Below are 26,007 nucleotides of genomic sequence, written 5' to 3' on the forward strand. Positions count from 1 at the left end.
GTGACATGTTTTGATTTACTTCTGTGTACGTGTTTGAATATCCGAGTGGTTTAATTTTAAACCTAACAAAGGGGTGTGTTGGAGAGGGAGAAAGGGCCTGTTTTTCTGTCCTTCTCTAACAAGTCAAGAAGAGTGAAAAGCAAAGGCCTGGATGTAATTCTCCATGTCCTGTGTAATTTTTGCTTAAAACATGCTTGAGTTGACAAAGATCTAATTCCTGCCTTGGTGTTCTTTGTTACAGGTCTCTACAGAACTAAGAATACTGAAAGCAATCTCACACCCCAGAATGGATCCGGTCATGCATTTTGTTTCACTTCTATTGGTAATCTCTTCTGTATGTGCAGGTAAGTTTCAGCCAACACAAGGGGAGAAGGGGTTTGTGACCACAGTATTTGTAACAGGAAAGTGCAGCTGTAGGTCAGGTGTTTTTTTAGCCCTTAATCCTGTGTCTGCCTGAAGTTTCTAGCAAGAGCAATATGGGGAAAACATGCTACAGGATTAATTCCCCCAATCCCTCCAGCCTCCCTAGTTTAGCACAGCTTCATTAAAGGCACAAAGGAGGAAACCAAATAATTTTTTCAGCTCCTTAGTAAACATTATTAGAATGTGAAAAAGTCAAGTTTATAAAGTAGCCCAAGAGCTGTTCTGAGAGGTGCATTCTGGGCATTTTATTGCATTTTCCTCACTCTGCCTTCATGGATAGAATATCTGAAATTCTTGGGAGAGCAAAAAGCCCATCCTATCTCGAAATGCTTCCTTTGTCCCTCTATAGGTGATGCTCATAAAAGCATTTTATGCATTATGTTCGGTCTCTCCATGCTACAGCTCTCCTCCCAGTGGTTTGCTTTGTATTCTAAGGGTGCCTGATTTCTGTGTTGTTGTTTTTTAAACACCTACTCACCCAATGTAACCTCTAAAGCAACAACATTAGGGAATTTTAGACAGGAAAGGAAATGGAGATGATTCCCTGTAGAGTGCCCTGAAGTGGAGCTGACATCTTAGTGTAAAAACACAAGGGGATTCATAGATAAGACTGAAATTTCACCTGTGATGAAGTAAATGGTCATTAGAGAGCCAGTTAACCCTGCTAGGGCCTGATGTTTCAGTCCTGTGGCTGGGAATGGATATATTCCTGGAGAACAGACTCCGATTGGACTGTAGTTTCCACACGGCTCCTCATGTGAATGGGTTAAGGATGGAGCTTGGGACTTAAACTCTGAATGGTCCTGGCTTTTGCTAATTTGAATTCAAATCATAAGAATAAACCCCCTCCCTTAACCTCTGATTCCTTCTTTGCCTGTCGTAGACTGTCGTAGACTATCAGTTTCTCAGTGCTGAGGTTGTCTTTTCTTGACCACTGGAAAAACATCCATGCTAAACAAACAAATAATAACGAGCTGGCTTTTACCCATCCAACTTAGCCTGTTTGGAAAATTATACCGCTAAATTTGACTTAGCTGTCCATTCGTGTCTGTGATTGATTTGTAGTCTTGATTTGAGCACAGTTTCAATTATCCTTGTCCCTTATAGAACCCTTGAACATCTTTCAACTGTTGTCTATTCAAATTAGTGGGTTTTTTCCCCTCAGGCATCTGCTTCTAGTGCAAGTTTCATCTACTGCCTGAGTTATGTTATGTATCTTTTTTTCAGGCTACTCTAATTGATTCTAGGAGTCTTCCAGTACAAATCAGAAGCCTGATTCTGATCTTTTCTTCTCCAGCGCTACTCAGGAGAAATACCATTGACACCAGTGGAATTACTCCTGTTTTCAAACTGGTGCACATATCTGGTTTGAGCCCAGGATATTTGTCAGTGCATGAGTCCCTGCTCCACAGATGATTGGCATTCTTTGACTTGATCCCTGCATTTTTATGGGAACGCATGGAGAGCCAGGACACATGTTGCACACATGAAATGTTTCTTGCTACCCTGGATAACTGGTACTTTGGCATCTCAATAAAGGGTGTCCTTAAGAGACACCAAACCAGTGGCTGATCTAATTCTATTGTTTTCTTAAGAGGTGGAGTTGATTTGGAATGTGTCAGGAAACTGAATGCAGATGGACAGATTTTGTTCAGGATGTTACAGAATTCCAGTTGTCCTTCTGCTTCTCCAATGGCAAAAGAATACAAAATATTGGCTCTTTAATCATCACAGTATTTCCTGAGCATCAGCACTGGAACACTTGATAGTGATCGAGTCTTAAAACTGATCCACATTGACTGCCTGGCCCCTCAGTGGGAATGTATTTATGTCCATTACAAAAACAAAGGCCTCCTCATTGGTCTAGATGTCTTGTGAGAAGTCCCTGACCCCACTGAGATTTACCATTGTCTTCAGTGGAGCCAGGATTTCACCCCATATCCATTGTCCTAGATATGGAGTGATCTTGCAGATTGATCTAGTACCTCAACTTTGCTGCATTTATTTTAAGAGGGAAAGAACATGGGAATCACACAGGACAAAGTTCAAAGAGCTGGTGAGACCCTGCAACTCCCATTGATACGAGAGGGTTTATTGAGGTCCATGGGAGTTTGAACAATCTTCTTCTGTTAGGAAATTTTTAACTCTCATGAAATACACACACATCTTGTTGAACTATAGTAGACATGTTGCTAATATGTTGGGTAAGATTTAAAATGTCCCTGCTTTAATACTTGTAACATGAGATGCCCTTGGATTTGATGTAGGAGCATAAATGAGACAAACCTGTCCTTGTGATCAGAAAGCAAATAGGTATGTGGAGACGAGTGATGTGCAAACCTCAAGAGGGAGAATCCTTATTTTCTTTGACTTTGTGTCTTTCCATCTTTTATTCCTCTCGTGAGATTCCTAGCTCTTCCTGGCTTTGGTCAGGCTGGAAACTCCCTGAAAACCATCATGTGATGGTATTTAAACCACTCATGCTTCCCATCCTAGCTGAAGGGCAAAGTTGCAGAAATGTACGTTCCCCTCCACCTCCCTCCTGCCCTCTTTAGTTTACCAAACCACACAGATATTGTTTAGCATTAGCTAATGTATTAGGTGATGGTTCAGGTTGGGTCTTCTTTTCTCCCTTTTCATTTGCTCCTGAGAGCAGACATTTATGTGCAGCCAGTGACAGGCTGCCTACATTCTAGCTGGATAGTAGTAGAGAGGTAGCTGTGTTAGTCTGATCTTGCTAAAACAAAAGGAAAAACTATGTAGCACTTTAAAGACTAACAAGATGGTTTAATAGGTAATGAGCTTTCGTGGGCCAGACCCACTTTCTCATCACCTATTAAACCATCTTGTTAGTCTTTAAAGTGCTACATATATTCTAGCTGGACATTGATAGGCAGAGCTGTAGCATTAAGGGCAAAACACTCCCCTTTTTTTCTACCGCTGTCCAGGAGCAGTGGGATCAGTGACATTCTGCTGTGCAGGGTAATAGAACTGTTTGTGCTGCTTGAGTCCAGCAGAGCGTGTTCCCGAAGTAATAGTTCACTTTCTTTTTATTGTGACTCGTACATAGCCCAGTCAAGATGGGGCATCTCTGCATTTCATGGATAAGGCATCCTCTTTGAATGCATTATCGAGGCATAGATGTGACACTTTCTTGAGTGAAGCAGGGATCATTTGTCATCTTCCCTTCGTCTCTATCAACAGAAGCAGCTCCACTCTGTCCAGATCAGGATCCTGAGCTGGCACCCTGGAACGCTGGGCATGATGAAGATCAACATATTGAAATTGGCAAAGGCAGGAAGCTGCTTCTCTCTTCCTCTGCAACTGTCCACTCGATCCTCATCACAGACGGAGGTAAATCCTGCTGCCAGCCTGTGAGCCAAGCGGGAACAAGGACTCTCCATTAGATCTACTTAGAGCAGCACAGAAGGCACAGGGACAGCTTGCTGGGGGTGCTCCCTGTTAGAGCAAATATTGGATAATGCTAGCTCCAGTTTTGGTACCAGGGTGGGTGGTGGTAGGGATGATATCACCTCTGGGCACTAAGAGTGACTTGTTTGTTGTCCTTTCGGGAGAGCTTGCAAATGTGCGTCAACTTGCTTAGTAGTTCTAGTCCTACAATGTCCTTTGTAAACCCGGTCCTAGTAATTCTCTGTAATGTCCCAATGAAGCAACACTATTCTTCGGGGCTCAGAACAAGGCAGATGTGTGTCCACACTTTGCCTGGAAGGACAGTATCGTGTTTTGTTGCAGAAGACTGCTAGTATTAGTAGCTTTTATTCAGTCTTAACTCCGAAGTGCTTGTGCAGTCTTGGTTTCCTTCCTTCTCCGTGCAAAACTCCACTGACTTCAGTCTGAGATTGTTTTTCCACACAGGCAAATAAGCACTTTAGGATCTGGAGCTAAAGCTGTTTTGGGGAATATGTTTGGCATGTATCTCTGATGTAATTGGGAAGGCTGACCTGTCTGTCTGCACAATAGCAGCACTAGGTCTGATGACTTGCTGTGTTTTAAAACTTCATACCATTATTTTTCCTTAGGAAAACTGGTAATTAAAGACAAAACACAGCCTATCATTTTGCGAACTCGACATATATTGATTGAAAATGGAGGAGAGTTACATATTGGCAGTGAGCTGTGTCCATATCAAAGTAATGTGACTATCATCTTATATGGACGGTATGTATCTAAATCGCATGAATCCCCTAACTCAGCACTATATCTCTATATTGCACATTCTCTTTCTCTACAGAGATACAAAAAATCATCATAAATTAAGGTTTCACTGATGTTAAATATAAACCATACTCTATGGGAGGCTACTTGGCCAATTGGGCTAATTTAACTTGGGGGGGGGGGGAAGGGAAGAAACTCTGGGATGTGAGTCCAAGACCGGTTGGACACATCAGAAAAATGTGTGATGTCTCATTACTAATTGTTCTCATTAGCTATCTTGCTTAAGGAATTTTATAGCCTCTCCATTCTTTCAGATATTTTTAAAGTCACAAGAAAAACACCTCCACATTTCCATTATTTTCATACAGCTACCATGGTCTGAAAATTCTCATGCCTAAATTTTTCCTTTTCTGTGTGAGGTAACTCAGGCAAAGCATTAGACTTTTTTTTTAGGCGATGTGCTGTAATATTTCAACTTTGTGTTCACTCATCTTGGTTCACACACCGAGATGGAACTGATATCATTCCTTACTTCAGCTAGAGATGTGGTTATTTTTATACAGTTACAGCCAGGAGCATAGATGCAAGTATACCAGCATAACCTATTCCCTTTCCTACATGGTAAAAGCTATCCTTGTGTTAGCCCATTTCGCCAATAAAACTGTGTCCATACTAGGTGTGTTGCTTTACTACCTGTGCAACTTTTGTGCATCAAGACTCCAAAGTATTCTAAAGTGGAATGTCAATAGTAATCTAAAAGAACAACAAACTAGTGATTAATGAACCAGCTGCATTTTCTGTGTCCTAAATTGTCTCTGACCCCTGTTGTTAGTGTTATTTCAAACAAAGACTATTTTTGATACTGTCCCAGATTTTGTATTCCTTGGGGTCTCTTGAAAGAAATACTTTCTAAACCATGTTGCTTCCTCTCCTGTTGGGCTTTGGTATTAGGCTTGTTGGCTGAATAGTAAAATATTCTCAGTCATTCATAAATGTGTGCTTTTTTTAAAAAAAAAACAAACCCTACAGAGCAGATGATGGTGTCCAGCCAGACGCTTACTTTGGGCAAAAATATATTGGGGTCGGTGAAGGTGGAACCCTTGAGATCCATGGTGAGAAAAAGTTGTCCTGGACTTTTCTCAACAAGACTCTCCACCCTGGTGGCATGGAAGAAGGCGGCTACTACTTTGAAAGGAGCTGGGGGCATCGCGGTGTCATTGTCCATGTTATCGATCCAAAGACAGGGGCAGTCATCCATTCAGATCGGTGAGTCGGTTTAGAGCCATCGCACTCTGGAAGCCGTTGTTATTACCTTAGAGCCCAGCATCCCCGTCAGATCAATGGGAATTTCCAGTAACAGATTTCTGTTGGTCTCATTGTATGTCTCGTTATAGCTCTTTGCAATTCAGTAGTCTCCATAAGCCTATGTAGGGCCCAATCCTGCAAAATGACACGTCTTCAACTCCCTGCAAAGTCAGCAAGAGTAGATGGCACTCTGCACGCTGAAGGATTAGGTCCTTATTGTGGTTCAAAGAGGGACATATCACAGAGTCTTTAGGTTTCTTGGAGCAGTTTACCCAGAAGCTCCCTTTCTGATGAGTCATTAGCAAGCAGTAGATTTATTACGTACAAAATTATTTGTGGTAGTTGTGGCCCAACACACTTGTGCTGGGAGCTCTGAAAGACAGAACAGAAACATGGATCTGGCCCCAGCAAGCTTAACATCTAAGCAAACCAGCAACCTAACCAGGCACTGCAGAGCTGCCTCGGGCAAACATCTCATTGACTTCCAAGGAGGTATGGAGCTTCTGGCTCAGTTCCGACTGTAGCAGCAGTGTAGTTTCACACCCATGCATTTTTCTGTGTGCAGGTTGGACCTCCCCGGTCTGGCACCCTTGGGACCTGACCGGTCCCAAACAAGAGAATTTGTCGGATCGGGGAAGTTCCCTGCCACTGGTCCCCAAGTCCTCTACTGGACCAGTGCCACCGTCTGAGCTGGCACCCTGTCTCCGGCCCCTCTTACTGCTAGGCCAGCTGGACTCCATGCCCAGCTGCCACAGGCTCTGGCTTCAGCCATGGGCTCTAGCTCAGGCCCGGGCTCTGTTGCCACAGGCTGCTAGGGACTGCTGCAGGGCTCCAGCCACAGCTCTGCACTTCCACTGGCTCTGGCCCCTAGTTGGTGCTACCCCAGCCTTGGCCGGCCCTCCTGCCATTAGGCTCCTGGGCTCTCTGGTCCAGGAGCATCCATGGTCCTGATGGACCATGAATGTTTCCAGTCCAGAGAGTGCCAGTTGTTGGAGGCACAACCTGTATTGACTTCACTCAAACTTATGCCCCTTCTTGAAGAAAATGTTACTACTAATTAAGACAATTAGCATTTTACACGGGATTACATATAATGGTATTTGTAGCCATATAAATCTGTAGATCTCTATATAATACCTGTTTTTAATCTAGAGGAAACGTACAGAAGGTGTGATGCTCCCTGATATAAATGCTGCTTTTCATTACTTTTAGGTTCGATACCTACAAACTGAAAGGGGAGAGTGCCCGTCTGGTCCAGTATTTGAGAGAGATTGACAATGGCATGATCCTGTCAGTGGCAGTGAATGATGAAGGGTCTAGGAACTTGGATGACTCAGCCAGGAAAGCAATGACCAAACTGGGCAGCAAGCATTTCCTTCATCTTGGATTTAGGTATGTGCCTATCCTGCCAATTCTGCCAGCACAGAGCCCTTCTTATGCTTTTCATCTACCCGGATAATTTCCACTCTCTCTCTTTCAAAGGCACAATGTTCTTTAACTCAAAAAAGTTTTCCTTTTCTCCATGCAAACTTTTTAGCAATGAATTAAATAGTTTGATGCATTCAGTGTCTATATTGGGCATTTTTATTAAGAGATTGAGAAATAATGCATGATTGACATTAAAAGGGATGCATTTTTCCATGATAACCCCACATACTATTCCTGTTTGTTTTGATGCCAGACCCTAGAGATTTGAAGTGCACATGTAAATATACCCAGTGTACTGTGTGTGTGTGTGTGTGTGTGTGTGTGTGTGTGTGTGTGTGTGTGTGTGTGTATAATAATTCTCTTTGGTAAACAAACTTTAAGGCTTGTGTAGCAGCCATCTAGCTCTGGTTAAATACATAGATATTCTAGAAAGATATTATTTAACTAATCATGTGTGTGTGTGTGTGTGTGTGTGTGTGTGTTGCACAGATCCCATAATTCATTATGCATATTTTTACCCTGTGAACTGTAAAACGCCTTTGGCTGATGTATAGTGTATGTTGGTGCAAACACTTTTTTAGAGCATATGTGCTGTTTGCCTAGTTCGAGTCTTAGTTTATCACCTTGCTTTGCAAAAAAAGTATTTATTACCCAGTAGTCATAGTCTATGTAAACTCTGAAGGAGTTGTGGACCATTTTAAAAAATCCTTCAGAAACTGAGCCAAAGGCCCATCTTTGGCACATGCATCCTCGCAATTAGGCATCTGCAGCTGGTCTACATATTCAGAGTGGTCTATAAGGAAATTTAATTGTTAGTACAAATTCCCTGTAACATCCAAGAGATGCAATACAGAGAATTCCTAATAAAATAACTTGTCCTTCAAATATAGGAAAAAACACTCACTACACAAAAACCCCACCACAATCTTTGAAAATTTTCCTCTCAGAGCCCATTTGATGGCTCAATGACTTGTCAGAATTCCATTTCTGCAGTTCTAGTTTTGAGACAGACAAAGATTTTGAAAATCCTATTTCTTTTTTTCCAGTTCAGCAGAGGGGGGAGGGTTTTTTCATACTTGTGAAAGGAAACTGCTCCTGACACTTTTCGCATTTAATTGTAATTATAACGGAAATGTTTAGAGGATCTGACTTACAGTGTTATGACTCAGCTCTGCCATGAACTAGTGGTTGCCATAAAAAAGCTAACACTCGCCACACTGCCTAGCTGAGCTACTGCAGCATTTTCATATAATTTAGAAGTCAGTGGGGCCAACTCTGATATTTCTTGGATGAGGGGGAGACTTCTGCTTTCTCCCTTGACCTTCACACCCCAGTCTGGAACTCATTCTAGTGCCCACTCATCACCTCCTTCCATTCCCAGGGATCCTGGATTTCCCTTGGCTGGGGAGTCTCTTACCTACACAGTGCATGACGCAGTGTTGCCAGGAGTCTAGAGCTCAGCAGGCTCCCTTGCATTCTGCCACTCAGGAACAGACTCCCCAGATGCACAAAGTCGCAACATCATCTGGCATGTCTGCCCTGCCATCTGGATGGAGGGATGGCCGAGCCAAATTTCAATGGCATTATGACCCTGGCCACCTGCCTGCAAATGCCACTCACTGGAATTTGGCCTGGTCTCAGCTCCCTCTGTATAAAGGAACACCAGTTTCAGTGGTGTGGTGACCGCAGAGCTGGAATGCTGCTCTGGATCACTCACTTACTGATTTAGAACAGGACCACTCAGGTTTTTGGGCCACAATTCCTCCTCCCCGCCAGCTCCATTATATATAGAATTTTCAGCAAATACAAAAACCTGGGGTCGGAGAGTAACACACCTCTTCCTATTGATAGGAAATAACACAGGCATCTTGGATTCTATGATGTGGTAATTGATGGCAAATGTTGATCCTTTAAGGGATACCACTATGTAAAATACAGGTTTGCAAAAATACTTGCATCCCTGTGTGCTAGTTAGATACACCCCCCACTTTTTTAAAAATGTTACCCATAAGTCCTAATGACTTTAGTTAGTCATGAGCTCCTGTGTCATTTTGGGCCAGATTTATGCAAGTATTAGGTGTCTAAAGATGTAGACAGATGTGTAGTGTATTTTTTTAAAAAACCCAGTAGGCATCTGTCTACCTTTTTAGACACCTTATCCTTTTAATGGGAGTTAGACACCTAATTTACTGGGGCACATCTGAAAATGTTATTTTAAAAATAGATCAGGATAACAAACTAGCAAAAATTCTCAGTTCCACAATGCTCCAGTGCCTAGTAATCAACTATCAAAGCTTGGCATCCTTCCTCAGGAAAAAATCCCATGGAAGTCATCATTTACTGAGATCAGTGTTCTGAGTTTTGACTCAGTTGAGACTTGTAAAGTTTGGTCCACAAATAACTCATTCCCCACAAACACCCTGAAACGTGGGGATGCCTGTGTCCAGAACCAGCCCCCAAAGCACAATTGACTCCTTTCCCTTCACCAGGATGAACCCAAAGCTTGAACTGAAACAGCCTCATTTGGTTCTTATTCTGTAGCTTGGATCCATCTCTACTCTGAGCAGAAACTCAATTGCAAAGAGATATTTGTACCAGAATCAGACAATAACAAAGATAATTATATTGGAGGGAAAGGGACTGGATATTGATATTTTTGTCGTTTTTGGACCTGGGCTTTGATACTGTACATCAACAGGCAATCCTACAAGGAGGCATGAATGCCATGCTGCCTCTTTAGGTTTTTACTCTGTAGTAGAGTTAGTGCTTGTCAGTGCACTGTACACTTAAGCACATTTTTAGATTGGCTAAAGTAAGAGCCTGTCAAAGGTAAAAAGTCCCTGCTGTTTCTGAACAGGATAAAATACTGTAGTTTTGTAAAAATTACTCTGGACAATTTGCTAGATTATATATCCACCCTCTAAATGATGCTGTAGAGGAGAAACCAGACAATGGAGAGTGGATTGTCTGCTCTGTCTCTCTGGTCGCCCTGAAACATCTGTTAGCTAGATGGCTGGCTGACCGTACTAAATCAAACACCCATCTGCCAGATCTGCACTGCCCCATGTCCCTTGCTGAGGATGGATTGCGAATGCTGCTGAGACAATAACTGGTACAATCCCAACTAGTAGTCTTGGGGGAAGATATATTTGTCTCACGTTTCTGAAAGTGCCCAATGAGTCGGGTTACTCGTGACTGCCTGGGTAATTTTCTGGTAGTGCTGGCTACGCCGGGAGATTGATAGACAGATAGAAACCATCTGTCTGCACTTCTGTCACACTACACCAGGTCCTGAACTGCCATAAATCGCCATTGCTTCATTAAAGTCAAAGGAATGATGATTTACGCCAACTGAGCATCTGGTTCACAATGTCTTCCCATTGTCTGAATCCAAAATGAACAGAAGAGCTTCCCCTTCCTTGTCTCATTGAGAAACGAAGGTGTCCTTTAAATAATGAGCTTTATTTTCATACATAAATCAAGGCAGTCTTTCAGTGCTTGCTGCTGACCGTTCTAATCAGAGCCTCACACTGGCCTCTGGGGGTCTACTGTGGGTCCATACTGGTGTACAGGAGAGCGGAATTCAGTCCTCACATTTCACACCATCAGGACATTTGACATGTGGCCATATGCATTAAGATGAACTGGCTTAAACATGCTGTTAAGCCATCAGCTAACTAAGGGAAATCAAATCCTGGGAGGCGCAAATATTAGTTTAAGAACAAACTGAACTGTCCTGCAGTGTATTTTGAATGCTCGTGGCCTTGTTTATTTTTTAATCATGTGTTTGTCATTTGTTTTGATATTTGTTAACAAAAAGCGGGGGAGGGTCGGGATTAGAGGAGGAGGCTGTCCTGCCTGCTGAGTGATAAAATGTCATTTCTTCCACCATTCCCACCCCTCCCTTTCTCGTTGGCTGGAGATCACAGCCTTCCAATGCCTTTGGCACTCAGCATGCAGGAAAGTTTTCTAGCAGGAGCATCTGGCTCCCTGGCAGACGCCTCAGGCAGTTGTGTTGGCAGCTTTGCAGCTTCCCCTGGGTCTGTCCTGTGGTCAGGCCACTGATGAGCTGCTGGAGCTGCCTTGATTTTTGAGAAGCCATTTAGATTAATAGGGTCTACATGCCGTCCCCATACTCACCATAGATTTGGGTTGGACCCTGCTGACAGAGTCTGCTCTAACTGAAGTTGAGGGGGAATTTAGCTATTTACTTCAATGGGAACAGGGTCAAGCCATAATAAACCTGAGATGCACAGTGTGTTTTGACAGTTGTCTCTTAGCGTCCATATGAATTTTCCACAGAAATCCGAGGGCAGATTTTAAAGCACTGGTTTGGACTCCTAGCAGCATTAAGTCCCCAATTTTACTGAAATCAGTGGAAGCTTTGCCAACAGACAGATGCTTTCACTATTAGGGTTTTTATTTGCTAAATCTAGGCTAAATGTTTGGACTCCTCTCTGCTAAGGTGGATGTTCCATGGTGCATTTGTTGGCTACGTCTAGACTGGCATGATTTTCTGCAAATGCTTTTAACGGAAAAGTTTTTCCATTAAAAGCATTTGCGGAAAAGAGCGTCTAGATTGGCACGGACGCTTTTCCGCAAAAGCGCTTTTTGTGGAAAAGCGTCCGTGACAATCTAGACGCGGTTTTACGCAAGAAAGCCCCGATCGCCATTTTCGCCATCGGGGCTTTTTTGCGCAAAACAGTTTTTAGCTGTCTACACTGGCCCTCTTGCGCAAAAACATTTCCAGAAAATGGCTTTTGCCTGAATGGGAACATGAAAGCAATTGCACAAGAAGCACTGATTTCAGACGGTAGAACGTCAGTGCTTTTGCGCAAAATCAAGCGGCCAGTGTAGACAGCTGGCAAGTTTTTGCGCAAAAGCGGCTGCTTTTGTGGAAAAACTTGCCAGTCTAGATGCAGCCGTTCAGTTGTGATGCACATTACTAATTAACAATGTGCTTGGCTGAAGCTAGTGTAGACACACAACAGTAAATCACGTGTAGCAGCTCTCATTAGTGTTCTTTTCAAAAGGCTCCATCTTCAAAGCTGAGGGGACAATTTAGTTTGTGTTCCCCAAACCTATCCAGTATTTCTAGTATTGCTGATAATTGTCTAGATTAGGGATGTTAAAATATGTTTGTTTAGATGAACGTGTAACTGCTGAAAACTTCAACAGTTACATGTTCACATGCGGGGGTGGAGGAGCTGATACAGAGGCAGCAGCACCAGGGAGGAGGAACCTGCATGTAACCATGAAGGTTAATGGTTAACCGTTTACTCTTCACACCCCTAGTCTAGATACTGAACCAAGGCCACTTCTGACCATTAGAATAACAAGCTTCACTTGTTACTGATCTGGGCCAGAGTGGAATCAGTGCTCATGGCTCATAAATCTCCACTCCTGATTAGAGTTTGAAGTGGAAAAAAATATTTTCTTATACATGTCTCTGCACCTTTTCTAGCAGCTTTTACCAGAAAATCAATAAAACAGAGTTTATTACAAATTTCCATGGCTTCTGACCTACAAAATTCAGCACAAATTCAATTTGCTTAACCAAATTGGGCTATTTTGAAATTCTTTTGGGGAAAAACATATTTTATAAAACCACTGCAGTCACTCAAAAGCATTACCAGTCTCCTGTGTTGCCATCACACAAAAACCTCTTTAGATATTCAGTTAAAAGTGAAGTCCACCTGTTACATTTATATAGCCCTATGGTTAATTACATCGAGACGGGATTTGGCTTTGAACCTCATTTCTCTTGTGGCATATTTAGCAAAGAAATATAAAGTGTTAAGATAGTCAGTGTAGAATAAAATGCAGTGTCACACACATCTGTCCGTTTTGAAGATGGTGCACCAGGGAGGAGAAAACAAATGACGTATGCAAGTAACATAAAATAATATGATAATTTCTCATCTTGATTTCTCAGGCATCCCTGGAGTTTTATTACAGTAAAAGGAAACCCTTCCTCTTCTGTTGAAGACCACATTGACTATCCAGGTAATGCACTAGCAAATGCTTGCTTGAAAATGCCTGGGAAAGTTCCTCCCTGGTATAATTCCATGGAAGCCAGTGGAATTACGCAATGGGTGAATTTGTTTCATGGCATTTGTACTGTCTGACGCTATACTACACTGAAGTTGTGAACCGGAGTTAGAGAAGTGTCTTATCTCCTTACGTTATCCCCAAATTGTCATCCAGTTTATGGGATTTGACACAAGCTACTCATACACAGAAATAGAAAACCAGATTCTCAGCTAATATAAAACAGTATATCTCCACTGAAGCCAGATTATATATCCACCTTTTTGGCATAAACCAGTGGAACTATCTCTGTTAACAAGGAATGTAAATCTAAGGCGTGATATTATACCATCCTACTCAAAACCCTGCAGTCTATTAATGTTAAGGTTATTTGTTGCGGAATACCAAAGTATTTTCTAAATGAAGATAGTGACTTTTTTGTCACAATGTAATGCAGCAAATAAAAGATACCAAATAAACAAATTCACCTTTTTATTTTTATTTTTTGAGAATTCCTCTGCAAACACAAAGTCTGAGGAGAAGGAAAGGGTCTGAAAAAATTATTTCAAGAGCAGGAACTCTTCTGCTGGAAACTTTGCAGGCAATTATTGAATCTGCTCTAGTCTTCCAAGAGAGACAAACACAGGCTTGCTACATTGCCTATACATTCTTATCTTCTATCATTTGCAAACCATGGAATTGTTAATCATTGTTTTACAGGACACAAAGGATCAGCTGTGGCCAAAGTATTCAAACTATTCCAGGCTGAAAATGGAGAGCATTTTAATGTGTCTTCAACCAGTGAGTGGGTTCAAGGTGAGACATCGGTTTGCCACCTACCAGAGTAGCTAAGGCAATACAGTGCTATTTACTACATCAATTGCTTTTCCTCTATTTAGAAACAGAGGGTCTGATATCTGACAAAGGTTGCCTTTAACCCAAACAAGAACACAAGCAGAATCTTTGTTTCCAGCTTCTGCAAGACTCACTGTATAATTTGAATCCTTTGTCTTTTTTGCATTGAATATGAAAGTTTATCTGTTAAGATCAAACCAATACACGCCTCATTATTTCTTATGGTTATGTGGTCACCACTTCTCAGATTGGCGTCTTCAGTCTACGAACAACAACTGATTGCACTCTGACTTGAATAGAAACAAAAGGCAAAAGAGAGGAGGGAAAAATTTGAGTTCCACAGCTGATAGAAATTCTCATGCTACATACTCAAACCATGTAGCTGTTGTTCACTTCATGCTCCCTTGCCTTGCTACAGTTCATAGCATGGTAAAGCAGTGGCCAGACTGTCAATGAGAGCCAGGACCTAGGCAGTTATTGAAGAAACTTGTTAATAATATTGGAAACTAAATTCTGCAAAGTGCCGTTTTGCTGCATTAAGCTTGGCTTTCTATAAAGTGACCTTTCCTGTGTGTGCTTGTCTCCAGATGTAAAGTGGACGGAGTGGTTTGAGAAGCCCCAAAAGACAAGATCCAAAGACACAGAGAAACTTTCTGATCTCAGGGTGGCAAATCCAAGCAAAATCTGTAATCACCCCATTGATATCCAGGTAGGACAAATTCCCCATTTCCCCTATGGATTAACTTGCCTGATGTGCAATTGTAAACAACCAACTGCAGCATCAAAGTCAAGGAGGTTCTAGTAGACCTCAGACCTTCTTGGTGACAGTGTCAGAATGTGAATGCATTTGATTTCTGCAGGTGTCAGCTGCCTTGATGCTCTTCTATGTAGATTGGCCACAATGCTGGCAAATTTTTAACATTAATGGAAGGCATGTACAACAAACGATTCCTCTGTTTGAGTCTGATACTGCAACCCTTATTCACACAACCAGTCCCAGGTCAGTCAATAGGACTGGTGTGAGGAAGGGTTGTAGAACTGGACCCTTTTCTTCAAATTCTCACTTTTGGAATCTGGAGTGCTATAGATGGGGCTGTGAACAGTCTAGATGCTGCTACAAAATATGTGGTTTCCTACAGGAAGATAAAGGGGGTAAGCAAAGCATGGAAATGTTTTTAAGGGTCTAAAATGGCCTTAGAATGTAAACTATTGGAAAAAATAAGCACAGAATGTGACCTTATATTAAAACTACAGGTTACATTAGGTTATGGGGGGAACGTCTTTGGGAATATCATTTTTAAAGCCTTTTCTTTTGCAGAAAAAAGTTTTCCATACAGTGCTACCCATGTAACTAAATCCTGGAATGCACATGTTGAAGGGAATACATGTGCCAATTGCAAAAGCGACTTGATGTCGTGTGACGGAAAAATTGTTTTTATTGGCAAATTCCTACTGCAAAGTCCAGTTGATAAAATGATGCCACTCAAGTGCCACTTAAACAAAAGTCAATAAAATGATTGGTACAGTTGGGTTTATACAGGACTGGCTTGAGCATTAAGACATGCAGGAACTGATTCAGCAAGTTCACCTGAAGAGCCTGTGCTCACAAGAATAGTTGTGTTGAATTGAATTGGATTACTCACGCAATAAGGGCTACTTTGTATGAGTAAGGGCTTCCAGAACTGACTCTTCAATTTAATCTCATAGTGAACAACAAGGGGAGAAAATCTGTTCCACAAGTACTTGCCAGGGCTATGGTAAAACTGACTCCAGATGCATTTCAGCCTTTGTTCATGTGTTGGAAGAGGGATTTCAGCTCAGAACATGAGCCTCTAGGCCAGATACTAATTTAACAAATAGCGGCTTTTGTTAATATGTATCAAAACAAGAAACACAATATTTTTCTTTTCCTGAAAAGTTATAAATCATGAGCTTCTAAATCCTCAGCTGACGTAAATCAATGTAATCCATTGACCAGCTGAGAATATTGGATGATCATAATTAACCTGTCCCAATGATGCTAAGGAAGACACAAAGTAGAGCACAAAATTTGAGGCCATTTCTTTAGAAATAGTCCCATAGATGGCAGTGCCTATCTATGATGGAGGATGATTGCAGTAGGAATTGCGGGATCGGACTCCTAATTTAGATGGTGACTCATGTCTGATCCTAGTGCCTTTTTTCAGTGAAGGTTATTTGGCTGGACCTATCCAATATAGCACTTTTATGCAGTAGCAAAAAGGGTTGCAAACTGAGGTCTGGGCTGTGGTATTGAAGCCCTACTCTTAGGGGGGATAATATGGACTGCACTGCCCCAAGAGGAATGCATACTCTATGTATTGAATCATACCTCAGATGGTGTAACCTGATCCTCTCCCAGCATTTCCAGCCAGCTCCACAGGCTGGATTGTATGTGGGAAAGCAGAGACCTCTTCTTGCCCTCTTTGGGGCAATCTGTGACCTCATGGTGAATGGGGAGCGTTCCGAATGCTTTCTGAATATAGAGATCGCAGTTATCCCTGGTCTTTCTAAAGAGGGAGGATTCCCACCTCTTTCTCCTGTGAGGATCAGACACCATTTGGTCCCAGGTAATGAAATGAGAAGTTAAAATGCTTGAAAGCCATGAGTTTATTTAGCCCTCTAATCTGATCTCAGACTTGCAAAGATCTAAAGTCAAGTAGGAAAACAGGGCAATGGTAGCAAAGCTCAGAATACTGTTAAAAAAAAACCAACCAACAGAGTCCTAATATAGATGTGGGAGTGACACAATTCATCTAAAAATAAGTCCAAGTGGTCTGCATATAAAAAGTTATGGTGCATGTACCAACTAGAATATATAACTGGATTTGACCTATGATCATTCATCCTGTTTCTGTTATGTGATCATTGTGCACCAACTAAATGCTAAGGTGAGAAACCTCATTCTATGTAGAGAGCAAGTGAGAGGTGAATGCGTTCATGTTTCATGACCAACCCATGTGCCTTTCTATTCTCATCCTAGGCAGTTACACTTTCTGGAGCCAATTTAACAACTGAGGTTTTCTACAAAAACGGCCACGATTACAGGTTTCTGTGCCATGGTCCGAATCAGACAGACGAAGGCTGCCAAAATTACCGAGTGCGGTTCCTGTGTGGAAAACCCGGTATGTGACTCACTTTTTAAAGCCCAGATGCCATGTCATTCAGAGCAGAAATCCCATTTTGAATTTTCCTCCTTCTGAGTTGGCTATTTTAGAGAGAGCAGAAATTCAACACCAAACACAATAATGCATTGGGGAAATCCTTTGTTGTATTCTTTGCTTTCTTCTGATGTTGGAGTCCCTGAGTTCCCTTCTGTGAACTTAGCCACAGCGAAATAGGATGAGCCAAACTGTACCTGACGGAACACCACCTACTGAGGTCAATGAGAGTAACCTCTACTTACTGTACAACTGACTTTGGTCCAATGTAGTTTCAAGATGGGGCAGGATCACTCCTTCAAGTGAGGAGACTGCATTTCTTGCTAATTAAGTTGGGAAGCAACATGCTTTTCAAAGTAATTATTTCTTTTGCAATTTTTCATGTAAGCAATATCTGCCCTTATACCGGTCATTACACGTGATTTTTTTTTAAGATCATTTAGTAGGGAGATAAAGAGGGAAGGCAGTTATCTTTGATGGAAAAAAAAACAATCATTATGTTAAAGACCACTTCTGGGAGGTTTATTGCTACTGTAAATAACTGCAGAACAACCACAAGGGCTGGAGTTAAGTGGGTGTGGTGGGTTGAGTCACTAACGGCTACATTTAAATTTAGTAAAATGGTTCATGGAAAATGTATTTGCCAGTAATTAATAAATGGGCCTTTGTTTATTCGTTTATGCTTTCACAAACCAAATTTAACCAAGAAAATATTTGGGAGAGTTGTGTTGTTTGTGTAGGATCAGTAAACTGCTTAACTATTGTTGGTGTCAAAAATGCCCAGGAAAGTTAGCTGACAGCTTAAGGTTCGGTGAGCTGAACTCTCTGTCATCCTCATTTTTGCTTTCTAGTGAGACCAAAGCTTACAGTAACCATTGATACCAATGTGAACAGCACAATCCTAAGGCTGGCAGATAATGCACAATCATGGAAGGCTGGAGATAAACTAGTTGTTGCCAGTACGGATTATTCCATGTATCAGGCAGAAGAATTTCAAGTCTTGCCCTGCAGAGCCTGTAGGCCTAACGAGGTCAAAGTATCAGGTGAGGAATTTATTTTGTTATTTGCATGTAACCATGGGCACATTCTTGTTTCCTTCATACCCAAGCAGCTGCATAGATGTGAATGAGAGCTTGGCCTTCAGTTGACTTGTATTATTGTGAAAACCCATACTGTTTGCTATTTGAAATTCACCTAACATCTGTAAGTGATGATAGTGTCTTCTGGTTTATCTGTGGGCTTTCCATTTTTCATCCTCAGCATCCCACTCTTGATCTTGTCTCCCAAAACCTTTGCAGGGTGGGCCTAAGCTTACAGGGTTTAAAGGATGTACATGCTCTAGAACAGGATCATCTCTGTACAGCATACAATGAAGTCCTTTCTTTCCAAAAGGAGAGGAGGAAGAGGAGCAGGTCATGAGAAATTTTTAGGGCTCTACATTATCGCAGAGTGGTTTTTTTATGCCATGCTAATCTATTTAGGTAGAAACACAGTATCACATTTTATAAAAACACTATTCTGTTAGTGAACCTACCATCTGTTTTTAGTATCTATTTACACCACATCACACAGTGGAGATGTGTTAACTATGTGTCTCTAAAGTCACATGAACAGCCCTATAATCTCAGTGCTCGAGCAAACCAGAGTCGACACAGTGCTTGTGTAAACCAGAGTTGCTGTAGAATGCTGAGTGAATTGATCTGAGACTGAGGAAATGGGAACGTGGGTACAGTAATATTGACCCCAAAATTGTGGTTTGGGGGTTTTATTTGTTTTTTTCCTCTCTTCTGGGGGATTAGCTTAAACCTGCACAGGCTATAGGTGGTGAAAAATAATTGCTCTCTAATTCTTCTCCCATCATCTCCATGTTCTCAGTCTAGTTCAAAAAAGAAAAAAAAATACAGCCACCACAAAGTGGCTCCTTATTGTCAATTTCAGCAGAGAGGCAAAGATGGTGGAGAGAGATTTTTTCCAAAGCACAAGAAATGGCTTTTCAGACTTCCTTCAAGTCTGTGAAGTTCTTTCCCTTTTGGCACACTGATGTGTTGTGTGGAGAAACATTGCATCAGTTAACCTTTGTGTCAATGGATGGAAGACTTTCCAGTACAACAACAAAAATTGAAGTAAAAAGTAAAAGATGTATCATAGCTGAGGCTTATGGTGATATTTGCATGGGTTTAATTCAGACACATTACATTGCCAACAACTGCCAATGTTTAAGTGAGAGATGATGATGGTGAGTCATATTAATTTGAGGAGAGATTTGTAACATACGTTTACAATACATTCATTGTGAGAGAACCTACCCCTTAGAACAATCCGTGTGCCAGACAGTTTACGCAGCTCTGTGATATTAACTACTTCATGCACTATTATCTCTGATGCAGCTCTTTCTGAAGGATACAAGTGGTTTCCTCCAGCACTGGCTTTTTGGAAGGACTTTAGTCATTCATTGTTCAACCAGCAAAAAGAGGAATACTGGTTAAGCCAAAAAAAATATTATTCTGACTTTGAAAGCATCATAGTCTTATGACTTAAGATGACAAGCACTCTCCCAGAGAATGCGCCTACAAACTGAATATTATTCTCGTGAAACACTTGAGCTATTGGAAAAACAGCATCAATTGCTAATGATGCAAAGTACATTGTGAGAACAATTTTGGAAAATAGTCAATACAAATGAAGGCCACAAATTAATACATTTCTAAAACTCTATTTGTATCTTACCAGATCTCTATTTTTAAAATTATTTATATTAATTTTGTACAACAGTTTCCATTGAGTTTAATATTAAGGGAAGTGTACAGATGGGGGGAGGGGGAAGAAACCATTGACTTCAAGTAGAGAGATCTAAGTGGAAATACTTGTTAAAGTATTTGTGCTCTATGTTTCCAATTAGTTTTTAGGAGAATTTGGACATCCCTTTTATTACCACAGATGACACACACTGAGGCCAAAGTCTGCCCTGACTTACATCCCTGCAACTCCATTGACGTCAATGGGATTGCACTGGTTTATATAAGTCAGGACACAATTTGACCCCATAGTAACTGCATCCAACTTTCTTGTAGCAAAATCTTAAACACTAAAAATAAAATGGAAGAATCCTGCATGACTGACACAGTTCAGCCTAGTTGAAGGGGATAATGAGAGAGATTAAAGTCTTCTCATGCGGATGGAGAGATAAATGCCTCAGTAAGTCAATGGAGTGTCCTGTACATAATCAAGTTGGGATTTCAGCCTTGAGATCTCATTCCATTTTTCTCTGTGACTGCAATTAAAATGACTTAGCAAGCCATGGGCCTGATGCTGCAGGTGAACAGTCCCATTCTATCATTCATATAACATGCCAGTTTGAGCATCGAGTTGTGTGCAGAAGAGACCATATTTTTTCCTGTCTTCCACAGTCTACTTCATTCTCCTCAGTTTTCCTTCTCCATTCCAGTGAAAGATCTTGTTTTAGAAAGATGTAAACACTGTTTGAGTTAGGAGCTTGGTATCTGCTCATTGGACATAACAAACAAATTCTACAAATAGTTCTCCTCATCATTAGATTTTGTTCCCTTGAACCAGATTGGTTAGTTAGGAAGAAAAGAACCAAACATAACCATCAGAACTAAACTACTCAAGTATCCATTTAACAATATGGCAAATATCCTCAGGATGTAAGGATTTTTATGGAACACCAGCTTGGTAGTACAAAAGTTTAGAACATTGATTATAATTAATATTTTAATATTTTTACAGATACCACTTTGGGTATGTTGTCAAATAAGTTAAACTACAGGGTGAACCTCTCTAGTCTGGCACCCTTGGGACCTGACCAGTGCCAAATCAGGGAATTTGCCAAACCATGGGAAGTCAATATTGTCTAGCAGCCTTACCAACACTTGCACTGGTTACTGGACTTTTTAGAGGTAAATTAGAGCTAAATAACAGCATAGAACACTGAGAGCCAAGACTAGGAGCTGTAAACAAACTTTATGGGTCTGTGGGAAACTTGCTACATGCGTGATAAGTGCACATCCAGCTAACTAAAATCATGCTGGACCATGGATGTAGCTGGATCAAAGAGTGCTGGACTAGAGAAGTTCAGCCTGTAGTTAGCCAGCTCATATACTATTTATATTTGACACTTCTGCTGAGAAATCATACTTGCTTTTCTGACTAGATGTAGCTTAAGCAACAGTTAAAAAAATGATTAGAGCACTCCAGGTGGGATTTTTAAAAGAGCCAACTCCCATTGGACTTCAGTAGGGTTTGGTGCCTAACTCTCTTATAGTCCTTTGAACATGCCAACCCAAATGGCTAAAACCAAATATCTAAAGCAGGCATCAAATGTTTACTCAGCTGAGTTGTACTGTTTTCAGATTTGTTACTTCCATGAGGCTCAAACTCGTAGAGGTCACCTGTTCCAGTAAAATTGGCATTTATTTAAATTGAGCTTCTCCTCCCCTCCCCTTTGTTTAACTGTCTTCACTTGTCACTTTTATGTCTAGTTTATTTTCCTGTGATATTAAAACTGTTTGATGTTTTATCAGTGGGCTTTGCAAAGCTGGGGAACACAGTGCAAGTCAGAGGAGAAGGAAGGAAGGGTTGTGTTATTACAGTAGAACAGGATAGGGTGAAGGATGAAGGATTTCTTGTGGTTCCCTCTGGGAAATCAGTCTTATCTGTATCTTTGTGGCGGTGTATGAAGTTACTAACCATGTTGAAAAGTTTCACCATGGGTAGGAATATACATGGTGAAACAACCTTTTGTGTATATACTGTACCTGATAAAGCATGATTTAAAACAAAAGCAAAAAACCCTATCTGAGGTTGACCTAATTACTCAAATTATCCCACTCATTAGTAAGTCTGTGATTATCTGTGATTGTAACTGCATAACACATTCACATCTGGAATTCAACTGATAGGGCTGGCAAGATTGAATAATTGTGGAGTGCTACTGAGTTTACTATCTGGTAATGCTAAAATATGGAAGTAGAGCTTTAGAATTAGAACAGATATAGGGACACTTTCTCCATTCTGGCTCCTCTACAAGAGTTGGCATATTGATTTTTTTCTACACTAAGCTAGAAGGACAATTCTTGATCTCTTGTCTTTTAAAAGATGCCAGATGCCTTCATCTCCTCAAAAGCTATTAAGCTGGATTCTACATTGCAGATATTTACACCAGGGCAAAGTGTTTAAAATGCTCTTGTTCTTTTTTGAATCACTTTGTACTAGCTGTGCCCTTTAAAAGACTGCAGAAGCTGTAGGGCAATGGAGAGTCAGGTCCCCAGTGTTCAGGCTTTATATTCATCCAAAAGTTTGGGTGCTGATTTAAACTCTCCATACCTTTTCCAGGTGCGCTGCGTTTAGCTTGGAAACCTCAGGAGACCATGTTTCTTGAGGGATTTCTGGCACCGAGTTGCTTAAGGCCATTTGGGAAACCTCACACACAAGGCTTTCTGGCCATCTTTCAAATGCTTCTTCCTCTAGCTCTGGCCATTGTCTGGCAGCATGTGTAAAGAAAACACCCTGAATAAATAAATGAACCTCGCATTGCAAAAAAGGGCGAGAACTCATTTGATTTTTAGAAATGGAGAAAAGGGAGAAATTCTTAATATTTCTCAACCAAAGCTCTGTCAGCCACATTGGACTACCTAGACCAGGTGCACATATCAAGGGGAATTAGGAAAAAAAACAGGATGCTCTCAAGAGGGGGCCTATTGGTTTATACGCAAGTACAGGAAAAACCCTAATATTTATTATAGGAAGAACTACCCTGTTGTTAGCAAAGCAGAAAGCACTAAAGAACAATTGTAAGGCAATAAGACAAGCACCCACACACTTAACAGTTGATATTAATACAATTTATTACAACCCTCAGGAGATTAAATTGTGTGCCACAAGCAGAGAATAGAAGGCTCTGAGATGTATCCGTGCTGGAGGCCTAGATAATCCTGGAGTGGGGAGGGAGGCAGAGAGGGCAACTGGCCCGGGGTCCAGCGATTCAAAGGGGACTGGGGCTCCCAGCTGCGATCACTGGTACTAAACCAGCTGCAGCAGTTGGCGCTCCAGATCCTTTAAATCTGTGCTGGAGCATCAGGCTATGCATGGCTCTAAGAGCGGGGGAAGAGGGGGCAGATGGCTGGGGGTGTGGTGTGCGCCAGGTGACATGGCCCTGCCCCTTGTACCCTAGGCTCCACCCCTTCTAATATCACAGAGCTGAGCCTGCCTTCCCTCCCCCCCCCCCCTTGCCCTTGCGGGGGCTGTCAACACCTATGCACACTGCAGCAGATGTGAAAAATCACAAGATCCTTGCTAATCTGAGTAGTGGGGAAAATCCTGAATGACGTCCCAGCACCTGCTGTGGTCAACTCTAATGCTTCAGAGAAAGGAGATTTAAAAAAACCAAACAAACAGAACACATTGGTGGCAGGGCAGAGGAACCCCTTTCTGACCCCTACAGGTGAACAGCTGAGACCCAAAAGCATGAGAATTCAGAAATGTAAGACAGGAACTGGAAGGGACCCACAGGGCTGCAGAGCCTTGTCCTTTCCCAGCATAGGCAACACCATCATGCAATACCACTCATAAATTTGTCAGGCTCTCTCGTAAAACTAATGAAGTAGCTGCCTTCTGGGTGTGTGTGGTTCAAGAGAATTCTCCTCTGGCCAGCTGCAGCCAGAGTAAAGATGGGAAACCCTGTCAGTGTGGTGCAGAGCAGTGAGGAGTCTCTGGGGAGAGGACTTGCAGGAAAAAGTGTTACACAAGTAAGCACTATGAAGCAAATGTCAATCAGAGAGACAGGACTGCATGCAGCCTTTATGGCTGTGTCTATCGCTGGAGCGAGGGGTGTGGTTCTCAGCTCAAGCACATAGGCTCACAATGGCTCTTATTCAGTTAGCATGCTCAAAAGAGTAGTGCAGCCATGGCAGGGCAAGCAGAGGCACAGGCTAGCTGCCCTGAGTACAATTCTGCCTGAATCCGCAGGTGTGTAATGGAGTAGCTAACACAGGGATGGGCAACAGAGCCAGCAATGGCCGGATGTGGCCTGCCAAGCAGGCTGATCTGGCCTGCAGCTGCCCTGCCAATCCCCGCCCCCAGGCCAATCAAGACCTGGGGACGGGGGAGCACATGAAGGCTCCTCCCCCTGCCAGGGGTGCACAGCTCCTAGAGGGAGCCACCAGCTGATTTACAGCTGGCAGTTCCCTCTAGGCGCTCCACAACCCTTGCAGAGTGGGGGACAAAGACTTCACATGCAAAGTCTCCTCCTGCCGCCAGGGGTGCACAGTGCCTAGCGGGAACTGCCAGCTGTTCAGAACACCTGATGGTTTTCTCTAGGTGGTGAGGTGAAGATTTTGCGCTTTTCCCCCACTCCCAGGCCATTCAGGGTCTGTGGGTGGGGAAGCACAGAAGTGTCCTGGTCTCACCTCTTCCACCCAAGGCCCCGCCCCTTCCAAGGTCACCCAGGGCCACTTCAAAAATTTGTGAAGTGACCTTGGGCTAACATGTGCCACTGCTCCCTGCTACTTAAGCGACCACAGCTATGTTACTGTTGTTAGCACTCTAACTCAAGGAGTGCTAACGAGAAGGTCAGCATGAGCTGGAAACCACACCTCTTGCCCGTAGTGTAGCTATAATATAAAAGACGCAGCAAAAGAACTGCAGAAAGACTGAGCCAAAGCCCTTTGAAATCAATGGCAACTGTTCCATTCACTTCAAGGTGGCTATGGATCAGACCCAATGTATGAGCAAGATTAAACCTAAAAAATCCTGGAAATCATTTGTTGGAGAGAGAGAGACAGCAGCATCCTTAAGAATAAAATGTCTGGGAGAAATGCTTTCACTACCTTAGATAGAACATACTGTAGTTAACACTGTGGTTGTACATGCTTTGCTTGCATGCTGGAAAAAAGAATCTAAATATTCCATCATGATGATGATGGGTTTTTTTTTTAAACCTGAAAAGCAGGGAGGTTTTTTTTGTGTGGGTGTGTGGATTAAAAAAGAAACACATGAAAATAAATTTAATTTGAATATTGGTTAATTTAAACAGACAAAAATGGAAACGTACAACAGTGAAGTATACATGTTAGATAGAGCAACTGATGGAGAGACAACCAACAGAAAAAACAAATTACACTGTCTGACGCTGCAGTGTTCCTATCAGAGTAAGAGTACAATTTTCAAAAGCACCTATGTGAGTTAGGAGCCAAAAATCCTATTTGCAAAAATGGCTTAGGCACTTAGGGCCGGATTGTCAATAATATCTAGGCCCCTAAAGAGTCCACTGGGAGTTAGGTGAATAGGTGCTTTTGAAAAATCCCACTGGTGCCTAAATACCCTTTCAAAAAAATGATCCACACGTTCCTTCTGGTTTTGATTAGAACCTAGAATAAAAGTGTGAGGATTACAGTGTGATAAGAAGCTTTTAATATGATCCTCCATAGAATTTAGTGTGCTTCCGATTTGCAGCTGCATTTTGGCTTCTGTCTGGCTCTGATTCAGCAAGACAGGCCTGTTCACCAAAACCCATGCTTACCTCTTAAGTACATGCTTAAATCCTATCGATTCTAATGGAAATTAAGCATATACTGAACTCTGAGTGTGTGATTAA

General features: G+C 41.9%; 1 protein-coding gene across 1 annotated transcript in view; it reads left to right on the top strand.

Annotated features, from left to right (window-relative positions):
• Positions 1-247: 247 nt before the first annotated feature.
• The window catches only part of CEMIP (cell migration inducing hyaluronidase 1), a 74,087-nt gene continuing 48,327 nt past the window's right edge, over positions 248-26,007 (top strand). Inside the window, exons 1-10 of the mRNA XM_014581656.3 lie at positions 248-344; positions 3,628-3,777; positions 4,464-4,602; positions 5,629-5,865; positions 7,117-7,296; positions 13,268-13,338; positions 14,083-14,178; positions 14,805-14,926; positions 17,219-17,360; positions 18,248-18,439. Of these exons, the coding sequence (XP_014437142.2) occupies positions 287-344; positions 3,628-3,777; positions 4,464-4,602; positions 5,629-5,865; positions 7,117-7,296; positions 13,268-13,338; positions 14,083-14,178; positions 14,805-14,926; positions 17,219-17,360; positions 18,248-18,439 (1,387 nt within the window). The 5' untranslated portion in view covers positions 248-286. The remainder of the gene's footprint in view (positions 345-3,627; positions 3,778-4,463; positions 4,603-5,628; positions 5,866-7,116; positions 7,297-13,267; positions 13,339-14,082; positions 14,179-14,804; positions 14,927-17,218; positions 17,361-18,247; positions 18,440-26,007) is intronic.

The sequence above is a fragment of the Pelodiscus sinensis genome, chromosome 14 (genome assembly GCF_049634645.1).
Source record: "Pelodiscus sinensis isolate JC-2024 chromosome 14, ASM4963464v1, whole genome shotgun sequence".
Taxonomy (NCBI): Eukaryota; Metazoa; Chordata; order Testudines; family Trionychidae; genus Pelodiscus; species Pelodiscus sinensis.